General features: G+C 42.5%; 1 protein-coding gene across 1 annotated transcript in view; it reads left to right on the top strand.

Annotated features, from left to right (window-relative positions):
- The first annotated feature begins 9,287 nt into the window (after positions 1 to 9,287).
- LOC134339526 (acylphosphatase-2-like) overlaps positions 9,288 to 19,233 on the top strand; it is a 73,668-nt gene continuing 63,722 nt past the window's right edge. The window contains exon 1 of the mRNA XM_063036122.1: positions 9,288 to 9,546. Coding sequence (XP_062892192.1) covers positions 9,486 to 9,546 — 61 coding nt within the window. The 5' untranslated portion in view covers positions 9,288 to 9,485. The remainder of the gene's footprint in view (positions 9,547 to 19,233) is intronic.

Raw genomic sequence — 19,233 nt, 5'->3', positions numbered from 1 at the left:
GCTCTGCGACGACATTGGTGCCAAGCTGTATGGGTCCTAATGCCCTTCCCTTGGACAACATCGGTGGCGTGGAGAGGGGAGACTTGCAGCATGGGCAACTACTGGTCTTCCATACAACCTTGTCCAGGCCTGCGCCCTGGAAACCTTCCAAGGCGCAAATTCATGGTCTCATAAGACTAACGGATGCCTATAATTATCACAGTTGTGTTTTGCATATCAAAGAACAGAAGATTATGATCAAGCATAAAGCCGACAGAATGACGTTTTGGATATTCTGAGGTTTATGTGATTGTCGGACTGTACTTTTTATTGGTCTTCAGTTTTCGGTGTTTTCTTCCTTGTTGCCGGTTGGTGGTGGGTGATGTATTGCTTTTTATGCAAGAGGGAAGTTGGGGTTTAGGATCTGATGTTGATGTTTTTCTGAGTGGGCAAATCTGTTTTGGTTTTGTGTGAGAGAGAGGGGGATGGGGTTTTGATGTTATCGTCGCTGTTTTTTTCTGTGAGGGAGGGACTGGGGATTTGACGTTATTGTTGCTTTTTTCTGTAAGGGAGGATGTTGGGGGTGTGAACGATCTGTTAGTTTTTTTGTGCATGGGGTGGGAGGGTTTTGGGGTTTGCAAGTTCAGTTTCTTTTCCTTTTTCATGTTGGGCTGGGTGGAGTGACAGTTTTTCTTTTCAACAGCTCCCATGGCTTTTCTGTATTTCATGGCTATTTGGAGAAGACAGATATCATAGTTGTATTGTACACGTATACTTTGACAAAATGAGCCTTTGAACCTTTGAAGCATATTAATGGCAGCAAAACATTTCAAAAGTGAGTTATAGCTGCTATCTTCCATGTGTTGTCTTGCAAAATGCATCTAGGAGGAAACCAGGGACAATCTTGAATTATGTTGTGGTTTCAAAAGCTGTTGTGACAATCTGAACAACGGCAGTTAATTAAAATGATTAAACTTTGCTAACGCTGAATATAAAGTTGTGGCAGCCCGTACAAAAGAGAAAACGAGGGAAGAAGACAAACTTATTTCAAGAAAACTTTGCAAAGATTGGGAAATGATTCATGGTATAGCTCTTGGAGACTGACTTGTTGCTCCTTAATAGATAAGACGCTGTGGAGTGAAAGTGATATTGTTTTTAGTAGGTTTTGTGATCATTTCCTGAAATACTATTTTAAGAATAACTTAACAACAGGTCAATTCTAATTCTGGCACAAAAGCAAAAGATGTGAAATTGAAATAGAAAATGGTGGAAGAGAAAGTAAGGAATAATATTAATTATCACCTCATGGTCTCAATATTTATTGCTTATTTATTTATAATTGTTATTTTTCTCTTTTTGTATTTGCAGTTTGTTGTCTTTTCCACACAGGTTGAATGCCCAAGTTGGTGGGGTCTTTCATTGATTTTATTATTATTATTATGATTTGCTTATGGATTTATAGAGTATGCCCGCAAGACAATGATTCTCAGGGTTGTATATATGGTGACATATATGTACTTTGATAATAAATTTACTTTGAACTTTGAGAAGAGAAGGGTTTAAAGGGTAACCAGAATGGAAATGGAAAATGTGGGAAAAGGTGAGTAATTATTAGAAGTTAGAAAAATCAATATTCACAGTAGAGTAGTGGTTAGCACAACACTTTACAGTACAGGAGACCTGGGTTCAATTTCCCTGTTGCCTGTGAGGAGTTAGATAGATAGATAGATATACTTTATTGATCCTGAGGGAAATTGGATTTCGTTACAGCCACACCAACCAAGAATGGATCATAAATATAGCAATACAAAAACCACAAACAATCAAACAACAAAATGCAAACTATGCCAGATGGAAAATAAGTCCAGGACCAGTCTATTGGCTCTTCCCATGACCACGCGAGTTTCCTCCGAGTCTCCGGTTTCCTCCTACGGTCCAAAGATCAACCGCTTGGTAGGCTAAATGGTCGTTGTAAATTGGCCCATGATGAGGCGAGAGTTAAATCGGGATTGTTGGGCGGCAAAGCTCAAAGGGCCAGAAGGGCCTATTCCATGCTGTATCTCAATAAATACATAAATAAAATTTGTAGCTGATTCTCTTAAGTAATTATAATGTGATTGGTTGTCCATCATATCAATCGATGACAGAGAAACCTGCGCGGGAGAGTTTTTAAAGTGGAAAAGCCTTTGCATCGCAGTTCCACTCTCTCAACCTTGGAAGTCTGGGTCCAGTGGCATGAATAATTGTCACAAATTTCCTCGGTTGTGGTGAATTGCTGTGACTTTTTCCTGTGCTTTGTTGTGCCCTTTGCTCGCCACAAAGCTTGGCAAGACCACCTTCCTGGGCTTGGATCTCACTGGTGATTTCATCTGCCCAGTCCACCGATAGAACAGGCATGTTTGTGTCTCACCGGAGTAAGAGGCCTGCCAGCTACCCTCACCCGATTCAGCCTGACTGTCGAAGTGGTGTACCGGGATGTGGTCACTGTCGTGTGCGAACAGCTACTTGGAACCACAGGTGAGAGCGGAGGGTCCGGTGGGGACCAAAGGTGAGAGGGCTGCTCCAGAATGGACATGACAACAGAGAGAACCTGCTGATTCTCAGGTCAGCCGAACTCGAATAAGCAATGCTGCTGACTGTAACATCGAAACAGCGAGCTGTTGGCCTGCCCTCTTGCTGCGTCAGGAGCGTCATGTCCCTCGCTCATGAAGGAGCACCTGTCTGAGATGTCGAAGTGTTGGGATGGACAGTAGTTTTCAATGGACTCCAGGGGCTTGCTATTGCTTGCATGGTGGGGGGGTGGGGGTGGGTGCTGATGCTTTTTGATGGAACAAGTGGGGGAGGGAGAGAGTTGAATGGTTTGCTGCTGCTTATGTGTGGAAGGGGGGCTTTGGGATTCTAAGGTTTTTCTATCATTTCATTCTTTGTTTTTTTTTCTCTGGATGTCTGTGAAGAGTAAGAATTTCAGTTGGTATACTGCATACACTAAAAACACTTATTCTATCCTGACTTATGGAAGTGAACGCTGGGCCATTCTTCCAGCAATGGAAAAGAGACTCGAAGCAGCTGAATTATGGTTCTACAGGAGAATGTTAAAAATATCACGGACCACACACACATCGAATGAAGAAGTTCTCAGAAGAGCCCAAGCAGTTCGATCACTCATACCAACAATAAGAGAAAGACAACTCAGATTCCTAGGACACATCATGTGGAAAGATGAACTAGAAAAACTCAAACTCTCTGGAAAGATCGAGGGGAGCAAACCTAGAGGAAGACCTCGGCTTATGTACATCAAAAGTATAGCCAGGTGGCTACACATTGAGGAAATGGAAGTCATCCAAAAAACGAAGGATAGGTCTATATGGAAAACCATGGTCACCAAAGTTCGCATCGGATATGGTACCTAGACAGACAGACATACTGCGTACATTCTCTGATGTTAAATTGAACCGTTGAACAGACCCTTTCATCAGAGGTGCCACCCCTTCCCCGTCACCCCAAACACCCTAATTATTATGTGACACAGTCAGAATAGAATAAATACACATAAATGGGGTGGAAAGAGGTCTGTTTTGCTGGTTTTTCTTTTTCGTTGTCGTGTTGTTCTGCTGAACTTTGTGGACTCACTATGTTGGCACCGGAATGTGTGGTGACACTTGCAGGCCACCTCCAGCACATCATTATGTTGTGCTGGTTGTTAATGTAGTGGCTAGCACCAGTACAGGAACTCGAATAACCGACGCTGCAGACTGTAACATTGAAACGGCGAGATGGTGGGCCCCCCTCTCACCGTGGCAGGAGCGATAACTCTCTCTTTCTTTCCCTCGTTAGTGAGAGGGCGAGCCCATTGACACGTCAAAATATTGGGACGGACAGTAGTTTTGATGGATCAATTCCTACCTCTGCCCGTAAGTGGGTTTCCTCTGGGTGCTCCAGTTTCCTCCTACACAGTCCAAAGATGTGCAAGTTAGTAGCTTAATTGGTCATTGTAAACTGTCCCATGATTATAACCATATAACAATTACAGCACCGAAACAGGCCATCTTGGCCCTTCTAGTCCATGCCGAACTCTTACTCTCACCTAGTCCCACTGACCTGCACTCAGCCCATAACCCTCCATTCCTTTCCTGCCCATATAGCTGTCCAATTTAACTTTAAATGACAACATCGAACCTGCCTCAACCATTTCTGCTGGAAACTCGTTCCACACAGCTACTACTCTCTGAGTAAAGAAGTTCCCCCTCATGTTACCCCTAGACTTTTGCCCTTTAACTCTCAATTCATGTCCTCTTGTTTGAATCTCTCCTATTCTCAATGGAAAAAGCCTATCCACATCAACTCTATCTATCCCCCTCATAATTTTAAATACCTCTATCAAGTCCCCCCTCAACCTTCTATGTTCCAAAGAATAAAGACCCAACTTGTTCAACCTTTCCCTGTAACTTAGATGATGAAACCCAGGTAACATTCTAGTGAATCTTCTCTGTACTCTCTCTATTTTGTTGACATCTTTCCTATAATTTGGTGACCAAAACTGTACACAATACTCCAAATTTGGCCTCACCAATGCCTTGTACAATTTCAACATTACATCCCAACTCCTATAGTCAATGCTCTGATTTATAAAGGCCAGCATACCAAAAGCTTTCTTCACCACCCTATCCACTTGAGATTCCACCTTTGGGGAACTATGCACCATTATTCCTAGATCCCTCTGTTCTACTGCATTCTTCAATGCCCTGCCATTTACCATGTCTGTCCTATTTTGATTAGTCCTACGAAAATGTAGCACCTCACATTTATCAGCATTAAACTCCATCTGCCATCTTTCAGCCCACTCTTCTAACTAGCCTGAATCTCTCTGCAAGTTTTGAAAATCTACTTCATTATCCACAACTCCACCTATCTTAGTATCATCTGCATACTTACTAATCCAATTTACCACCCCATCATCCAGATCATTAATGTATATGACAAACACCATTGGGCCCAGTACAGATCCCTGAGGCACACCACTAGTCACCGGCCTCCAATCTGACAAACAGTTATCCACCACTACTCCCTGGCGTCTCCCATCCAGCCACTGCTGAATCCATTTTACTACTTTAATATTAATACCTAACGATTGAACCTTCCTAACTAACCTTCCATGTGGAACCTTGTCAAAGGCTAGGCGGTTGGCTCGAAGGGCCTATTCCATGCTGTATCTCATAAATAAATAACACAAACAATGTATTACACTGTTTGTTTCGATGTACATCTGATAAATAATTTAAATACAGGGAAAAGGTAGCTTCTGTAGGATTTAGGTTGGTGACCTGAATAGTTTAATGTATATTCCAATGTAAGTATAACTAATTCCTTTACTATAAATAGTTTAACTAATCTAAGTGTAACCCAGAGGCAGTACAATTTGTGCTAAAGTTTGTGAAAATGTAAACTCAATGGCCACTGTACCTAATAAAGTGGGCACTGGGTGTATGTTTGTGATCTTCTGCTGCTGTAGTCCATTCACTTCAAGGTTTGATTTCTTGTGAGTTCAGAAATGTTCTTCTGTATGCCTTTGTTGGAATGCGTAGTTATTTGAGTTACTGTCAGCTTGAACCAGTCTGGCTATTCTCCTCTGACCTATCTCATTAACAGGGCGTTTTCACCCACAGAACTGCCACCCAAGGGATTTTTTTTTGTTTGTTTTTTGCACCATTCCCTATAAACACTAGAGACTTAAGTGTGAAAATCCCAGGAGATGAGCAGTTTCTGAGATACTCAGCCACCTCATCAAGCACCATCAATCATTCCACCTGTCAAAGTCACTTAGATCACATCTCCTCCTCATTCTGATGTTTGGTCTGAACAACAACTGAACCTCTTCTTCTTCTAGTAATGTTTAATGGCGGTTGGCAAACAATGTAAGGTACGTTACCACCACCTACTGAGCATCATTAAAGCAGACCAAATACTTTTCTTCCAGAAGTCTGAAGCAACACACACAGAAAGCTCGGGAACTCAGCAGCTCAGGCAGCATCTATCAAAATGAATAGATGGTCGACGATTTGGGCCAAGGCCCTTCTTCAGGACCAAGAAGAAAGGGAAAGATTCCAGAATAAAAAAGGTGGGAGGGAGGGGAAAGACTCCAGCTAGAAGGTGATAGGTAAATGGATTGGCTAAAAATGCTGTTAAAAGTTACAATAAGACTTGTGGGATAAGGGGGGACTCCTTTACAGAATACATAAAATTGTTGCATTTATGGGAGAAGGGGGTAAAACAAGAAGGGAAGGAATTATTTTGACACAGCTTGGGCATACTAGACTGAATTATTCCTTATATCTTGTTGGAAAACATAACGTTGTGTTGTGCAGGTTTTATCATCATTATGAAACAGTTGAACACATTTTATTACAGTGTGAATCAAATAAGGTTCAAATAAATCAAATGCAGGCTTCATTACACTCTTTGGGTCTTGATAGTTTTCATTTATTAAGTCATGGGAGTGGCTTTGATTTAATTCACAGTATCATCTTGCATTACTTACGATCTAGTGGGCTTTTCTTTCCCAATTCTCCACACCACACCCCAGGCCAGTTGGTGGCGGTAATGCACCTTTAAGTTGGACTGCCAACCACCATTAAAAGTCAAAAGGAGAAGAGAAAGGTCCATTCATGACCTGAATGAGAGTTAGATGTAATGAATGATCAACGACTAACAAGATTTAAGAAGGGCTCTTTTCCATCACAGAAGCATTTGTTCTGAACAGCTGCAGTGGTAAATTCACAGCAAAGTCAATTCTGAAGTGAAAGTAATCAGATTTTTAAGGTGAACAACAGGAATTCTGCAGATGCTGGAAATTCAAGCAACACACATCAAAGTTGCTGATGAACGCAGCAGGCCAGGCAGCATCTCTAGGAAGAGGTACAGTCGACGTTTCAGGCCGAGACCCTTCATCAGGACCCTTCGTTAGTCCTGACGAAGGGTCTTGGCCTGAAACATCGACTGTACCTCTTCCTAGAGATGCTGCTGGCCTGCTGCGTTCACCAGCAACTTTGAGATTTTTAAGGTGTGTTTGAATAAGGCTTAATTCAATTCAGTGCTAAACTTTTGTTGCAAATATTTGAAGCAGGTTATAAGGCAGCACGCTAAGGGTTTACTTGTAGCATTTAGCGAACTATTGGGTTTGGTAATTTGAATTTTTCTTTGTATTGACCTTCAAAAAAAACAATAATTGTGATAATCAAAAGCAAAATTTATGAATTATTGTGTTTTTGAAAATGTAAACTGTTGATTATAATGAAAGGAAAATCTCTCCTGGATCATTTTAAAATCTTATTTCATCTCCTTTCTGTGGATGGTCCAAGGTTATCTGTCAAAAATATCACAGTTTTCCATAATTTAGTCTCCATTGGATGTAACAAATTCTACAACAATGCAAGTAACTTAGAATATCAAACTCCCTTACAATTCTGAAATGACATCAGCGCCAGACCCGGGAGCGGAGATTCCCGGGTTCGAAACCAGTCGGATCCGCTCCCGAGTACATTTTCCATCCGTGCCGGGTTGAGTGTCGAGATCGCAACTCAATAGACAACAGGTGCAGGAGTAGGCCATTCGGCCCTTCGAGCCAGCACCGCCATTCACTGTGATCATGGCTGATCATCCACAATCAGAATCCAGTTCCTGCCTTATCCCCATAACCTTTGATTCCGCTATCTTTAAGAGCTCTATCCATCTCTTTTTTGAAAGCATCCAGAGACTTGGCCTCCACAGCCTTCTGGGACAGAGCGTTCCATATATCCACCACTCTCTGGGTGAAAAAGTTTTTCCTCAACTCCGTTCTAAATGGCCTACCCCTAATTCTTAAACTGTGGCCTCTGGTTCTGGACTCACCCATCAGCGGGAACATGCTTCCTGCCAACAGCGTGTCCAATCCCTTAACTCAACCTCATAAAACAAAAGGGAAAAATACTGTGAAATGTCTGTGTGAGGAGTGGCGAGCCACACAGTCTCTCTCACTCCGCGCCTTGTAAAAGCCATGAAAAAGACATCATCACGGACGCACACGCATGCACACGCAGATACAGACGCGCACGCACACATGCAGGCACACGCAAAAAAAGAAGAAATACAATAGGTCCTGGTTAAGAAGGCCGTCAGTCAATTGGGGCAGCTGTTCCTTTGAGACAACTCTTAAAAAACAAAAACTAATCGAGAAAATAGCTGGGATTCCCTTCATTTATTTGGGACACTATCCTGCTTAATTGGGACAGGAGACTGTTTCTGAATAGTTTCTAACTAGCGTCAGTTATGTGCACTTGTGTGGCGGTTAGACACCAAACCATGCTTGGAGCAAATAGCGTCAGTTACATGTGTTTCTGTTAAAAAAAGCAGTGATTTTTGTCACTGATAGGTGGCAAGAAATAAGCAGTAAGACAACTCAGACATGTTCTGCTCACTGTGGTTTCAAGCATTCAGGCTTGGAGATGCCAAAAATGGCCAGGAGTGAAGATGAAACCATTTCACTACTTCAACAAGTTAGGAACTACAAAGAATTTTAAGGTATTGAAAATCATCTTGAATGTTACAATGAAAATGGCGATTTGGAGGATGCAATCATCACAAGCATTTTATGAAGGTAGTCCATTATCTGTTCATTTACAGTCAATCAAAAGAACACGGCAGTATTCACTGGATGAATTCCTCTGTCAATAACCATTAGGAACTAATACAGTTTTATAATACTGTCGTAGTTTTAGCAGTGTTTTAATTTGTTCTGTATTTCATTTAAATAAATAATATACTCAGTTAAATGGTGGTTTTGTCTTTTTTATACCTTTTTAACTATTTCCATGAAACTTCTGCTGATTGGGGCAGCTGCTAAATTGACCCAAAATGTACTGGTCACGATGCGTCCCAATTAGCTGCGTTCCAAGTATTCTGGCCGCCTTAATTTTGGACAGAACAAGGTTTCACAGACCATAATTGTAACCGTGAATAGCAAGCTTGACAGCTGACGGCCGTAACAAATTCAGTTAAACTTCATTAAATCTGTCACCTCTGGGTGGAAATCTGTCTCCAATAAAATCAGGAGTACTGCATTTACAAAACCACAATATGCAGAAAAAAATGTGTTTGAAGAAAGAGGACCGTTCTCATGATAGTGATTAATGTATGTTTTTTTTCACCTAAGTTAATAGCAAGTTGAAATTAGAGATCAAAACTGTTCTAAATTCCACGTAATATCTTAAACCAGCTCAAATTAAGTATAGCTGAAATTCATTGTTGACATATGAGAACATTACACATTCTTAGCTCAGTAATATTGATAGATTTTCAGTCTGTGTTTTTGCCCTAATTATCTTTACTGTTCTCTCCCTTGCTTCTGTGTTTCCTCCCTCTGACTGATGGAAGTGGATTTTGTTCCCGTTCGGATCCTGTAGAGGCTTGCAGACAGAAGCAGTGGCTCTACTGTCAGGCTGTAGCACACTCATCTGTCAACGGCAGCTTCAGAGATGAGCTCCTCCAGCACAGGACTGAAATCCGTGGATTACGAGATCTTTGGGGACGTACAGGGTCAGTATGATACAGGACAAGCCTCCTTTCCTGTGTTGTTTTTTTTTCAATTTTCATTTCTTCTCTTTCTGGCTGGACAAAGGGTGTCTGCTGAAAATAGCACAGCAGAACTTGCTTTGACCTGCAAAAAAAAGACAACTGCTATCAGTGGAAGCAAGTGCTAAGGCGATGTGGGTGATTCGAAAATCAATCCCATTTTATAAACATTTATGGTAAGAGTAGCTGACAAAACTTAAATCCCATAAATCATAATTTACTTATCTATGTGTGCCAGCGAATATGCAGCTGCCCCTTGCATTTCTAGGATTCTTCAGTTGTGCTGTAGAATTTTTACCAGAGCTATATTTATTGTAGAGATTGTTGCTCTAAAGAAAACTTACTGTCATCATCATCGTGTGCTGTGTCATAGACCTATATTTCATGCCGAATATTGAAAGGCCTAGACAGAGTGGATATGGGAGAGGATGTTTCCTGTAGTGGGGGAGTCTCAATTCAGAGGGTACAGCCTCGGAGTAGAAGGACATCCCTTTAGAACAGAGATGAGCAGAAAATCCTTCAACCAGAGGGTGGGGAATCTGTGGAATTCGTTGCCGCAGAAGGCTGTGGAGGTCAGGTCACTGGGTATATTTAAAGCGGAGGTTGATAGTCAGGGGGTCACAGATTGCGGGGAGAAGGCAGGAGAATGGGGTTGAGAGGGATAAGAAATCAGCCATGATGGAATGGACAGCAGATCTGATGGGCCAAATGGCCTAATTGTGCTCCTATGTTTTGTGGTCCTTAGTATTTCTTTAAAGGCCAGAATCAGGTTCAATATTACCGGCCTATTTTGTGAAATTTGTTGATTTTGCGGCAGCAGTACAAAGCTATATATGATTTTTAAAAGCTATAAACTACAGTAAATTTATATGTGTGTGTGTGTATATGGAAGTCTAGAGCAATACACATTGTACTGGAGGAGCTCAGCAGATCAGGCAGCGTCTGTGGATGGGAATAAGCAGTCGACGTTTTGTGCTGGGGCCATCAGGATTGGAAAGGAAGGGGGAAGAGGTCAGAGTAAGAAGGTGTGAAGAAGTACCAGGTGGCAGGTGACAGGTGAAACTGGAGGAGGGGTGAAGTAAAGAGCTGGGAAGTTGATTGGTGAAAGAGATAAAGGGCTGGAGAAGGGGGAATCTGATACGAGAGCATAGAACATAAAAGAGTACAGCCCAGGAACAGACCCACTATGGTGTGCCGAGCCAGCTAAAAAGCAAATAAAAAACACCCAGATACTAATTCCTCCTACCTACACCATGTCTGTATCCCTCCATCTTCCTTACATCCATGTGCCTATCCAGACGTCTCTTAAAGGCCTCTAATGTATTTACCTCCACCACCATATCAGGCATCCACCACTCTCTGTGTAAAAATAACTTACCCCTCACATCCTCCTTGAACCTCCCCTCTCTCACCATCAATGCATGCCCCCTGGTATTAGACATTTCAAAGCTGGGAAACGGATACTCTCTGTCCACTCCGTCTATGCCTCTCATCATCTTGTAAACCTCTGTCAGATCTCCTGTCAGCCTCCAGCGCACCAGCAAAAACAACCCAAGTTTATCCAGCCTCTCGTGATAGCGCACGCTCTCTAAACCAGGCAGCATCCTGGTGAACCTCTTCTGCCCCCTCTCCAAAGCCTCAACATCCTTCCCAAAGTGGGGTGACCCGAGGACAAAAGGCCATGGAAGAAAGGGAAGGGGGAGGAGCACCAGCGGGAGGTAAGAAGAGAAGGTGAGAGAAGGTAACAAGAATGGGGAATGGTGAAGGAGAGGAGGGGGTGGTAAGTACCGGAAGTTCGATATATATAAAAGCAGTTACCAGAGTTGCATTTATTGTACAGTTTGTTACACTGCAGAACAATCTATTGGAAAATCATAACCTGTTATGAATAATCCCAATGCAGCCTTAATGGTATGACATTCAAAACACCTGCAGGGCAGGAAACCATGGTAGAAAATCACACTTTCGACTTCTTGTCTGTACCAAATTGTCTGATAATGAAATGGGGAACTGACTCAGGTGCTAAAATTATAATTAACTATATATATAGTTAAATTAAATAAGTAATGTAAAAATAGAAATAAAGTAGTGAGGTAGTGTTCATGGGTTCAATGTCCATTTTGAAATTGAATGGCCGAGGGGAAGAGACCGTTCCTGAATCGTTGAGTGTGTGGCTTCAGTCTCCTGTACCTACTTCCTGACGGTAGCAATGAGAACAAGGCACGTCCTGGGTGATGGGGGTCCTTAATGATGGACCCTGTCTTTTTGAGGCATCGCTCCTTGAGGATGTCCTGAATACGATGGTCGCTAGTGCCCACGATGGAGTTGACTAAATTTACAACTTTCAGCAGCTTATTTCGATCCCGTGCAGTAGCCCCCACTGCCCTCCCCCCATACCAGACAGTGGTGCAGCCAGTTAGAATGCTCTCCACCGTACATCTGCAGAAATTTGCGAGTGATTTTGGAAGTATGCCAAATCTCCTCAAATTCCTAATGAAGTTACACAATGGTGTAAGACCATAAGACATAGGAGCAGATTTGGTCCATCAAGTCTGCTCTACCATTCCATCATGGCTGATTTATTATCCCTCTCAACTCCATTCTCCTGCCTTCTCCCTGTAACCTTTGACACCCTTACTAATCAAGAACCAATGAACCTCCGCTTTAAGTATATCCAATGACTTGGCCTCCACAGCTGTCAGATTCATCACCCTCTGGCTAAAAATAATCCTCCTCATCTCTGTTCCAAAAAGACGTCGTTGTACTCCGAGGCTGTGCCCCCTGTTTCTGGACTCCCCCAGCCACTGAAAATATCCTCTCCACATCCAGTCTATCTAGACCTTTCGATATTCAATATGTTTCAATGAGATCCACCCTCGCATTCTTCCAAACAACAGTGAGTACAGGCCCAGACCATTCAAATGCTCTTCATACATTAACCCTTTCATTCCCAAATTGTACCATAACGGCTGCAAATAGATAATTAGACCATAAGACAAAGGAGCAGAAGTCGGCCATTCGGCCCATCGAGTCTGCTCTGCCATTTTATCATGAGCTGATCCATTCTCTCATTTAGTCCCACTCCCCCGCCTTTTCACCATAACCTTTGATGCCCTGGCTACTCAGATACCTATCAATCTCTGCCTTAAATACACCCAATGACTTGGCCTCTACTGCTGCCCGTGGCAACAATTGTATCTGTGTGTAGTAATATTGTGGATATTTTTAATGTTAACAGCGTAAAACTTTTTTTTTTGGGGGGCGGGGTGGGTTGGACTTGTTTTGAACCAGACCATTTCAGGGGTGGAAGTTAGAAGATCCTGTCCAAAGGCAGGCTACAGCTGGTCTCAGAAATTCAGAGGAAAAGGGCACTGCTTTATTTTGTTGTCGATAAGACACATTCCCAAAGCCATATGATGTCTCATTACATGTAGATGTCTCAATAGAAATCTCAGGCAAGAGGGCCTTCACGGTAGTTCCTATGCCATCTCTCTCCCCTCAATGCTTCACAAAAAGTCTGCGAACATGATAGAAACATAGAAAACCTACAGCACAATACAGGCCCTTCGGCCCACAATGCTGTGCTGAATATGTACTTACTTTAACAAGTAAGTTCCTACTCAAATCTGTTCACATCCTTCTCGTCAGATCTCTCAAATGAGCATTGCACTGTGCCTATAGTTGGAGAATTAGTTCCGTCCGAAGCAGCAAGTGACGCTCTCTCGTTGCAGGGACTCTCTCTGTGTGACATTCCCCAGCCTGCGTTGTTCCTTGTTTTTGTTTAATTGTTCATGATACATCACCAGCGCTTATTCCCCCACTCCCAACTACTCTGGAAGTGAATATCTTAGCCAGTTCAGAGGCGTTACAAGTCTGTCACATCAATGAGTCACATGTAGGCCACACGAGATGACTGTTATCCTTCCCTAGGGGACATGAGTGAACCAGTTCCACAACTCAATATATTGATAATGATCCCAATATTCCAATTTCCCAGTCCTTCCAGTCACTCCTCATTGAGGAGAAAGCTAACACACTCTCAGTTCGGATGCACGTTGTAAGTGAGAAAAGTTAGCAAGGTATTGAGAGAAGGTTTGACAGAGGTATACAAAATTGAGGCGTATAGAGAGAGAGTAAATGCAAGCAGGCTTTTTCCACTGAAGTTGGGTGGAATTCCAACCAGAGGTCATGGGTTAAGAGTGAAGGTGAGAAGTTTAAGGGGAACATGAGGGGAAACTTCTTCACTCAAAGGCTCGTGAGAGTGTGGAACGAGCTGCCAGCACAAGAGGTGCAAGTGAGCTCAATGTCAATGCTTAAGAGAAGTTTGGATAAGGTCGTGGATGGTTAGGGGTATGGAGGGTGATGGTCCCGGTGCAGATCAATGGGAATAGGCAGTTTAAATAGTTCAGCATGGACTAGGCGGACCAAAGGTCCTCTTTCCGTGCCGTACTTAACTATGACTCTCTGACTCGATTGCACTATCGCAGTTTTGTACATTTCTAATTTCATTTTCTCATCAGCAGTAGCTTGGTTGGGAGTATTTAGGCTTAAGTCAAACCGTATTCACAGACTTGAACACAAAGATCTAGGCTGTGAAACAACAAAAAGAAAGCAGAAAAAAAAGATTACTCTTAAGTAATGTGATTGAATAAAATAAGTTGCTTATTTTTATTGTGACCATTGATCAATAAAGATATGATCCTGCAACAAAATACTGGGATGATGGAAATCTAGAATAAAAGATTTAAGGTTCAGATTTACGTATCACGTGTACAGCGAAGCATTCAGTGAAATGTGTAAATGAGAGTCGTTGAAACGTACGGTATAGAAACAGACCCTTTTGGTCCATCTAGTCCATGCCAACCCATTTAAACTGCCGACTCCCATCAACCTGCAATGAGACCATTGCCCTCCATGCCCCTACCATCCGTGTGCCTATCCAAACTTCTCTTAAACGTTGAAATCAAGCGCGCATGCACCACTTGTGCTGGCAGCTCGTTCCACTCTCTCACAACCCTCTGAGTGAAGAATATCCCCCTAAAACTTTTCACCTTTCACCCTTAACCCTAGCTGTAGTCCCATCCAACCATCATTTGCATTAACAACCAATATTCCCAAGGACGTGCTGGAGACAGCCCACAGGTGTCACCTCACATTCCGGTGCCAACATAGCATACCCACAATGTCCTGCAGAATAACCCAAGCAACAAGAACCAACAACATCAAAATAACATGGGAAATGATGGAAGCACTCAGCAGGTCAAAAGAGAGAACAAACAGCTAACATTTTGAGTTAGAAACATACAATAGTGGGTGACACAATAGTAGAGCAATCTGTACCACAGCCTCCCAGTTCAAGCCACTTTGTTTCAGCTCAGAACGTGGGCACCGCCAGCATGAAATTTGAACGTTTTTTTGCTGTGTCCAACTGGGATTCAACCATTTGCTGCCATTGCTGTGACATGAACAAAGTCACAGGAGAGACACTGAAGCTAGCGGATATAGGAGCATTTTATTCAGCTCGAGTGAGCAGCAGGCTTCATATTGAGACACTTTCAGAAGAAGAGGCCTCCTAACCCAATATTACATGGCATTCTTATATGCACAAGATCAAAGGTAACAGCAGGACGATTCTATATTTACAATGCATCTGCAATGCTTCCTCTGAATTGCATATAGTTTTCACACACCACCTTCTTCGCACCCACACTCCAGACCCAAAATGAGTGTTGATCCCCGCTGACTCCGGGCTGCATTCGCGCATCTGCAGGCGTCAGAGGTCTAATTGTCCTGAGCTGGTGTTTTAAATCCAATCTGAAATCCACATCCAGATCTGAAGATTGGCTGCTGGTGAAATTAATATTTGCCATACACCCTACCTCCAGAGTACGCCCGAACTGCCATGTCCTGAGACACGCTGGTAGGATAATTGGCTGCTGTGAATTAGCCCTTGGGCAAGTAATAGAAGAGGAATTGATGAGCATGTGGGAGGGACTATAAGGAAACAAGAGGAGTAATTATGGGAATGTCCTGCAAGGACCCGATGAGCTGAATAGCAGCCTCCACTCCATAATAAACAAGCAAGAGAGAAATGATAATCAAACATTTTATTCCTAACTTTTCCCAATTCTGATGAATGGTTATCAACCTGAAGTATTAACTCTTCTTCTCTCCTCATGGTTTCTCCTAGATCCCCTCAGTATTCCTGGCATTCTCTGTTTTTTTTTAAAATTTTCAACTAGGAAATTAAGATTTTGAATTTAAAAGTAATTATATCGCTTCAATGTGGAATGCAGAGAGGTCAGGTTGGCGGAAGGGGAAGCTTTGTAATCAATAAGCAAACATTTTATAGAACATAGAACAGTACATCACAGGAACGGGCCCTTCACCCCACAATGTTCAATGTTCATTTACTATCAGAGAATGTCGAATATACAACCTGGAATTCTTACTCTTCAGCAACATCCACAAAACGGAAAAAAACGCCAAAGAATGAATGACAGAAAAGCGTCAGAACCCCAAAGCCAGCCCTCCCTCTCCCATGCTCAAGCAGCAACAAAAGCATCAACCCAACCCTCCCCCTGTCCCCGCTTATTCCATCAGAAAGCATCAACCACCATGCAAGCATCGGCAAAGCCCCCAGAGAGAGACTGTGATCGATAGTCCATCAAAAGCCACTGTTCATCAAACAATTTGATACGTAACAGGCTCTCTCTCTCTCTCTTCTACCAAGGTGCAGCACCTCACATTTATTGGGATTAAACTCCAGCTGCCATAGGGTATATGGCCCCCTGAAACTGCTGTATCATTCCATGAGTAACCCTCTGCTCCATTCACTTTCTCATTTCATTCCCATGTACGCTCAGTGGCCACTTCATTAGGTACACCTGTACACCTGCTCACTAATGCAATCATGCGACCACGAAATCAATGCATAAAAACATGCAGACATAACCATATAACAACTACAGCACGGAAACAGGCCATCTTGGCCCTTCTAGTCCGTGCTGAACTCTTACTCTCACCTAGTCCCACCGACCTGTACTCGGCCCATAACCCTCCATTCCTTTCCTGTCCGTATATCTATCCAATTTAACTTTAAACGACAACATCAAACCTGCCTCAACCACTTCTGCCGGAAGCTCGTTCCACACAGCTACCACTCTCTGAGTAAAGAAGTTCCCCCTCATGTTACCCCTACATGCTCAAGAGATTCTGTTGTTGTTCTGACCAAACATCAGAATTGGGAAGAAATGTGATCTAAATGACTTTGACCATGGAATGATTGTTAGTGCCAGACAGGGTTGTTCAAACCTTGAACTGGATGGTCCACAGCAGCAGAAGATCACACTGGCTTCCACAATTCACCCTTCCCAAATTCTGGGCTAAACAATAATCTTCTTATCTGAGCCCTGAATGGCCTAGAGCCTCAAACCTGTCAGAGATGTGCCCTGTTGATCCATTCAGAGCCCTTTACATTTCAATTAGATCATCTGTCACTCTTCTCATTCAAGTGGTTTAATACCTGTTTGTCTATTTCATTGGTCAGTGATTCGATGTTTCTCTCATTCATTCTTTGAGGGTTTCTTGTTTTGTGGATGTCTGTGAAGAGTATGAATTTCAGGTTGTATACTGTATACATCTCTGATATTAAATGAACGTTTGAACCTCAAAGGACAAACACTCCTCCTTGGAATCAATTGAGTGAATTTGTATTAAACTTGTTCCGAGTCAAATATATTGTTCTGTTGAAACAGTTAAGCTTTACGCCTTCCTGCCAAGCCTACTTGTACTACAATGCTTTGACAACCACAAACACAGTAAACCTGAAATAAATACAGAAAATGCTGGAAAAGCTCATCAGATCAGGTAATATCTATGGAAGGAGAAACAGTTAATGCTTAATGTTTGGTATCCTTCATAAAAATAGAGAAAGAGAGAGAGCCAAGTTCAAAGTAAATTTTTTATCAAAGTACATATATGTCACCATCTCCCTCCCTGAGATTCATTTTCTTGCAGGTGTTCACAGTGGGGGGAAAAAAACTGACAAACAACCAATGTGCAAAAGAAAACAATCAAGGGAGACAAAAATATATAAATAATACTGAGAACATGAGTTGTAGAGTCCTTGAAAGTGAGATTGTAGGTTGTAGAATCTGTTCAGAGTTGAGATGAGTGAAATTATCTACACTGGTTAAACTGATGGTTGAGGGTTAGTAACTGTTTCTGAACCTGGTGATGTGGGATCTGAGGCTTCTGTACCTTGACCCCAATGGCAGCAGCAAGAATTGAGCATGAACTGGGTGGTGGGGATATTTGATGACAGATGCTGCTTTCTTGAGGCAGTTTATAGCAGCTAATTTATCTACCTCTCCAAGAGGACCTCAGCCTTGTTGTAGGGCTTGGAGGCCTGCATGCGTCAATGACCCGGAGTGCTATGCTGGCCGGAGTCAGGGCTTTATGCTTTGGCTCTTGGTAGGGTCAGCTATGCCATACAGTCCAGACTAAGAGTGATCCACCAGTCCTCCAGGGTCAGGGGTTCAGCTCAGGGCTAACAATCCTGACTAGACCAAAAAATAAAATTGTTACGGGGAAATAGCAATGAAGAATCCTCCGCCTGAGTGTGATGGTATGAACAGACAGAGAGATAAACACCAACAGCGTAACAGGCAGTAGGTAAACACGGACTGACAAACAACCAATGCACTAAAGAAGGCAAACTGTACAAAGGCAAAACAAACTAATAGTAAATAAATAATACTAAGAACATGACTCGTAGAGTCCTCGAAAGTTAGACTGCAGGGTGCAATCAGTTCAGAGTTGAGGTGAGTGAAGTTATCCATGCTGGTTCAGGAGCCTGATGGTTGAAGGGGAATAACTGTTCCTGAACTTGATAAGTGTGGGACTTAAGGCTCTTGTACCTCCTGCCTGATGGCAGCAGCAAGAAGAGAACATCGCCTGGATGGCGGGGGCCTGATGGACAAGCTAGTTTAGGTAGCATACCAGGAAGGGAAGGTTAGTGGGCAGGATTTTTTTCTGATAGCATGAAATAATGTACCTGACAAGGAGCAATTAAGTTCCTTGATGCAATAGAGTGCCTATAAAAAGTATTCACCCCCCCCATGGAAATTTTCATATTTTATTGTTTTACAATATGAATCACAATGGATTTAATTTGGCTTTTTTGACACTGATCAACAGAAAATGACTCTTTCGTGTCAAAGTGAAAACAATTCTCTTCAAAGTGATCTAAATTAATAACAAATATAAATCACAAAATAATTGATTGCTTGAGTGCTCACCCCTTCAAGTCAGTATTTAGTAGATGTACCCTTGGCAGCAATTACAGCCTTGGGTCTGTGTGGATAAGTCTCTATCACATCTGCACACTGCAATTTTTCCCTATTCTTCTTCACAAAACTGCTCAAGCTCTGACAGATTGCATGGGGATCATGAGTGAGTGAACAGCCCTTTGCAAGTCCAGCCACAAATTTTCTGGACTCTGACCAGGACATTAACTTTGTTGTTTTTAAACCATTCCTGTGTAGTTTTGGCTTAATGCTTGGAGTCATTGTCTTGCCGGAAAACAAATCTTCTCCCAACTCCCAGTTCTCTTGCATACTGCATCAGGATTTCCCCGTATTTTGCTGC

Source organism: Mobula hypostoma, chromosome 30 (genome assembly GCF_963921235.1).
Source record: "Mobula hypostoma chromosome 30, sMobHyp1.1, whole genome shotgun sequence".
Taxonomy (NCBI): domain Eukaryota; kingdom Metazoa; phylum Chordata; class Chondrichthyes; order Myliobatiformes; family Myliobatidae; genus Mobula; species Mobula hypostoma.
This window is presented reverse-complemented; position numbering and strand designations above follow the sequence as displayed.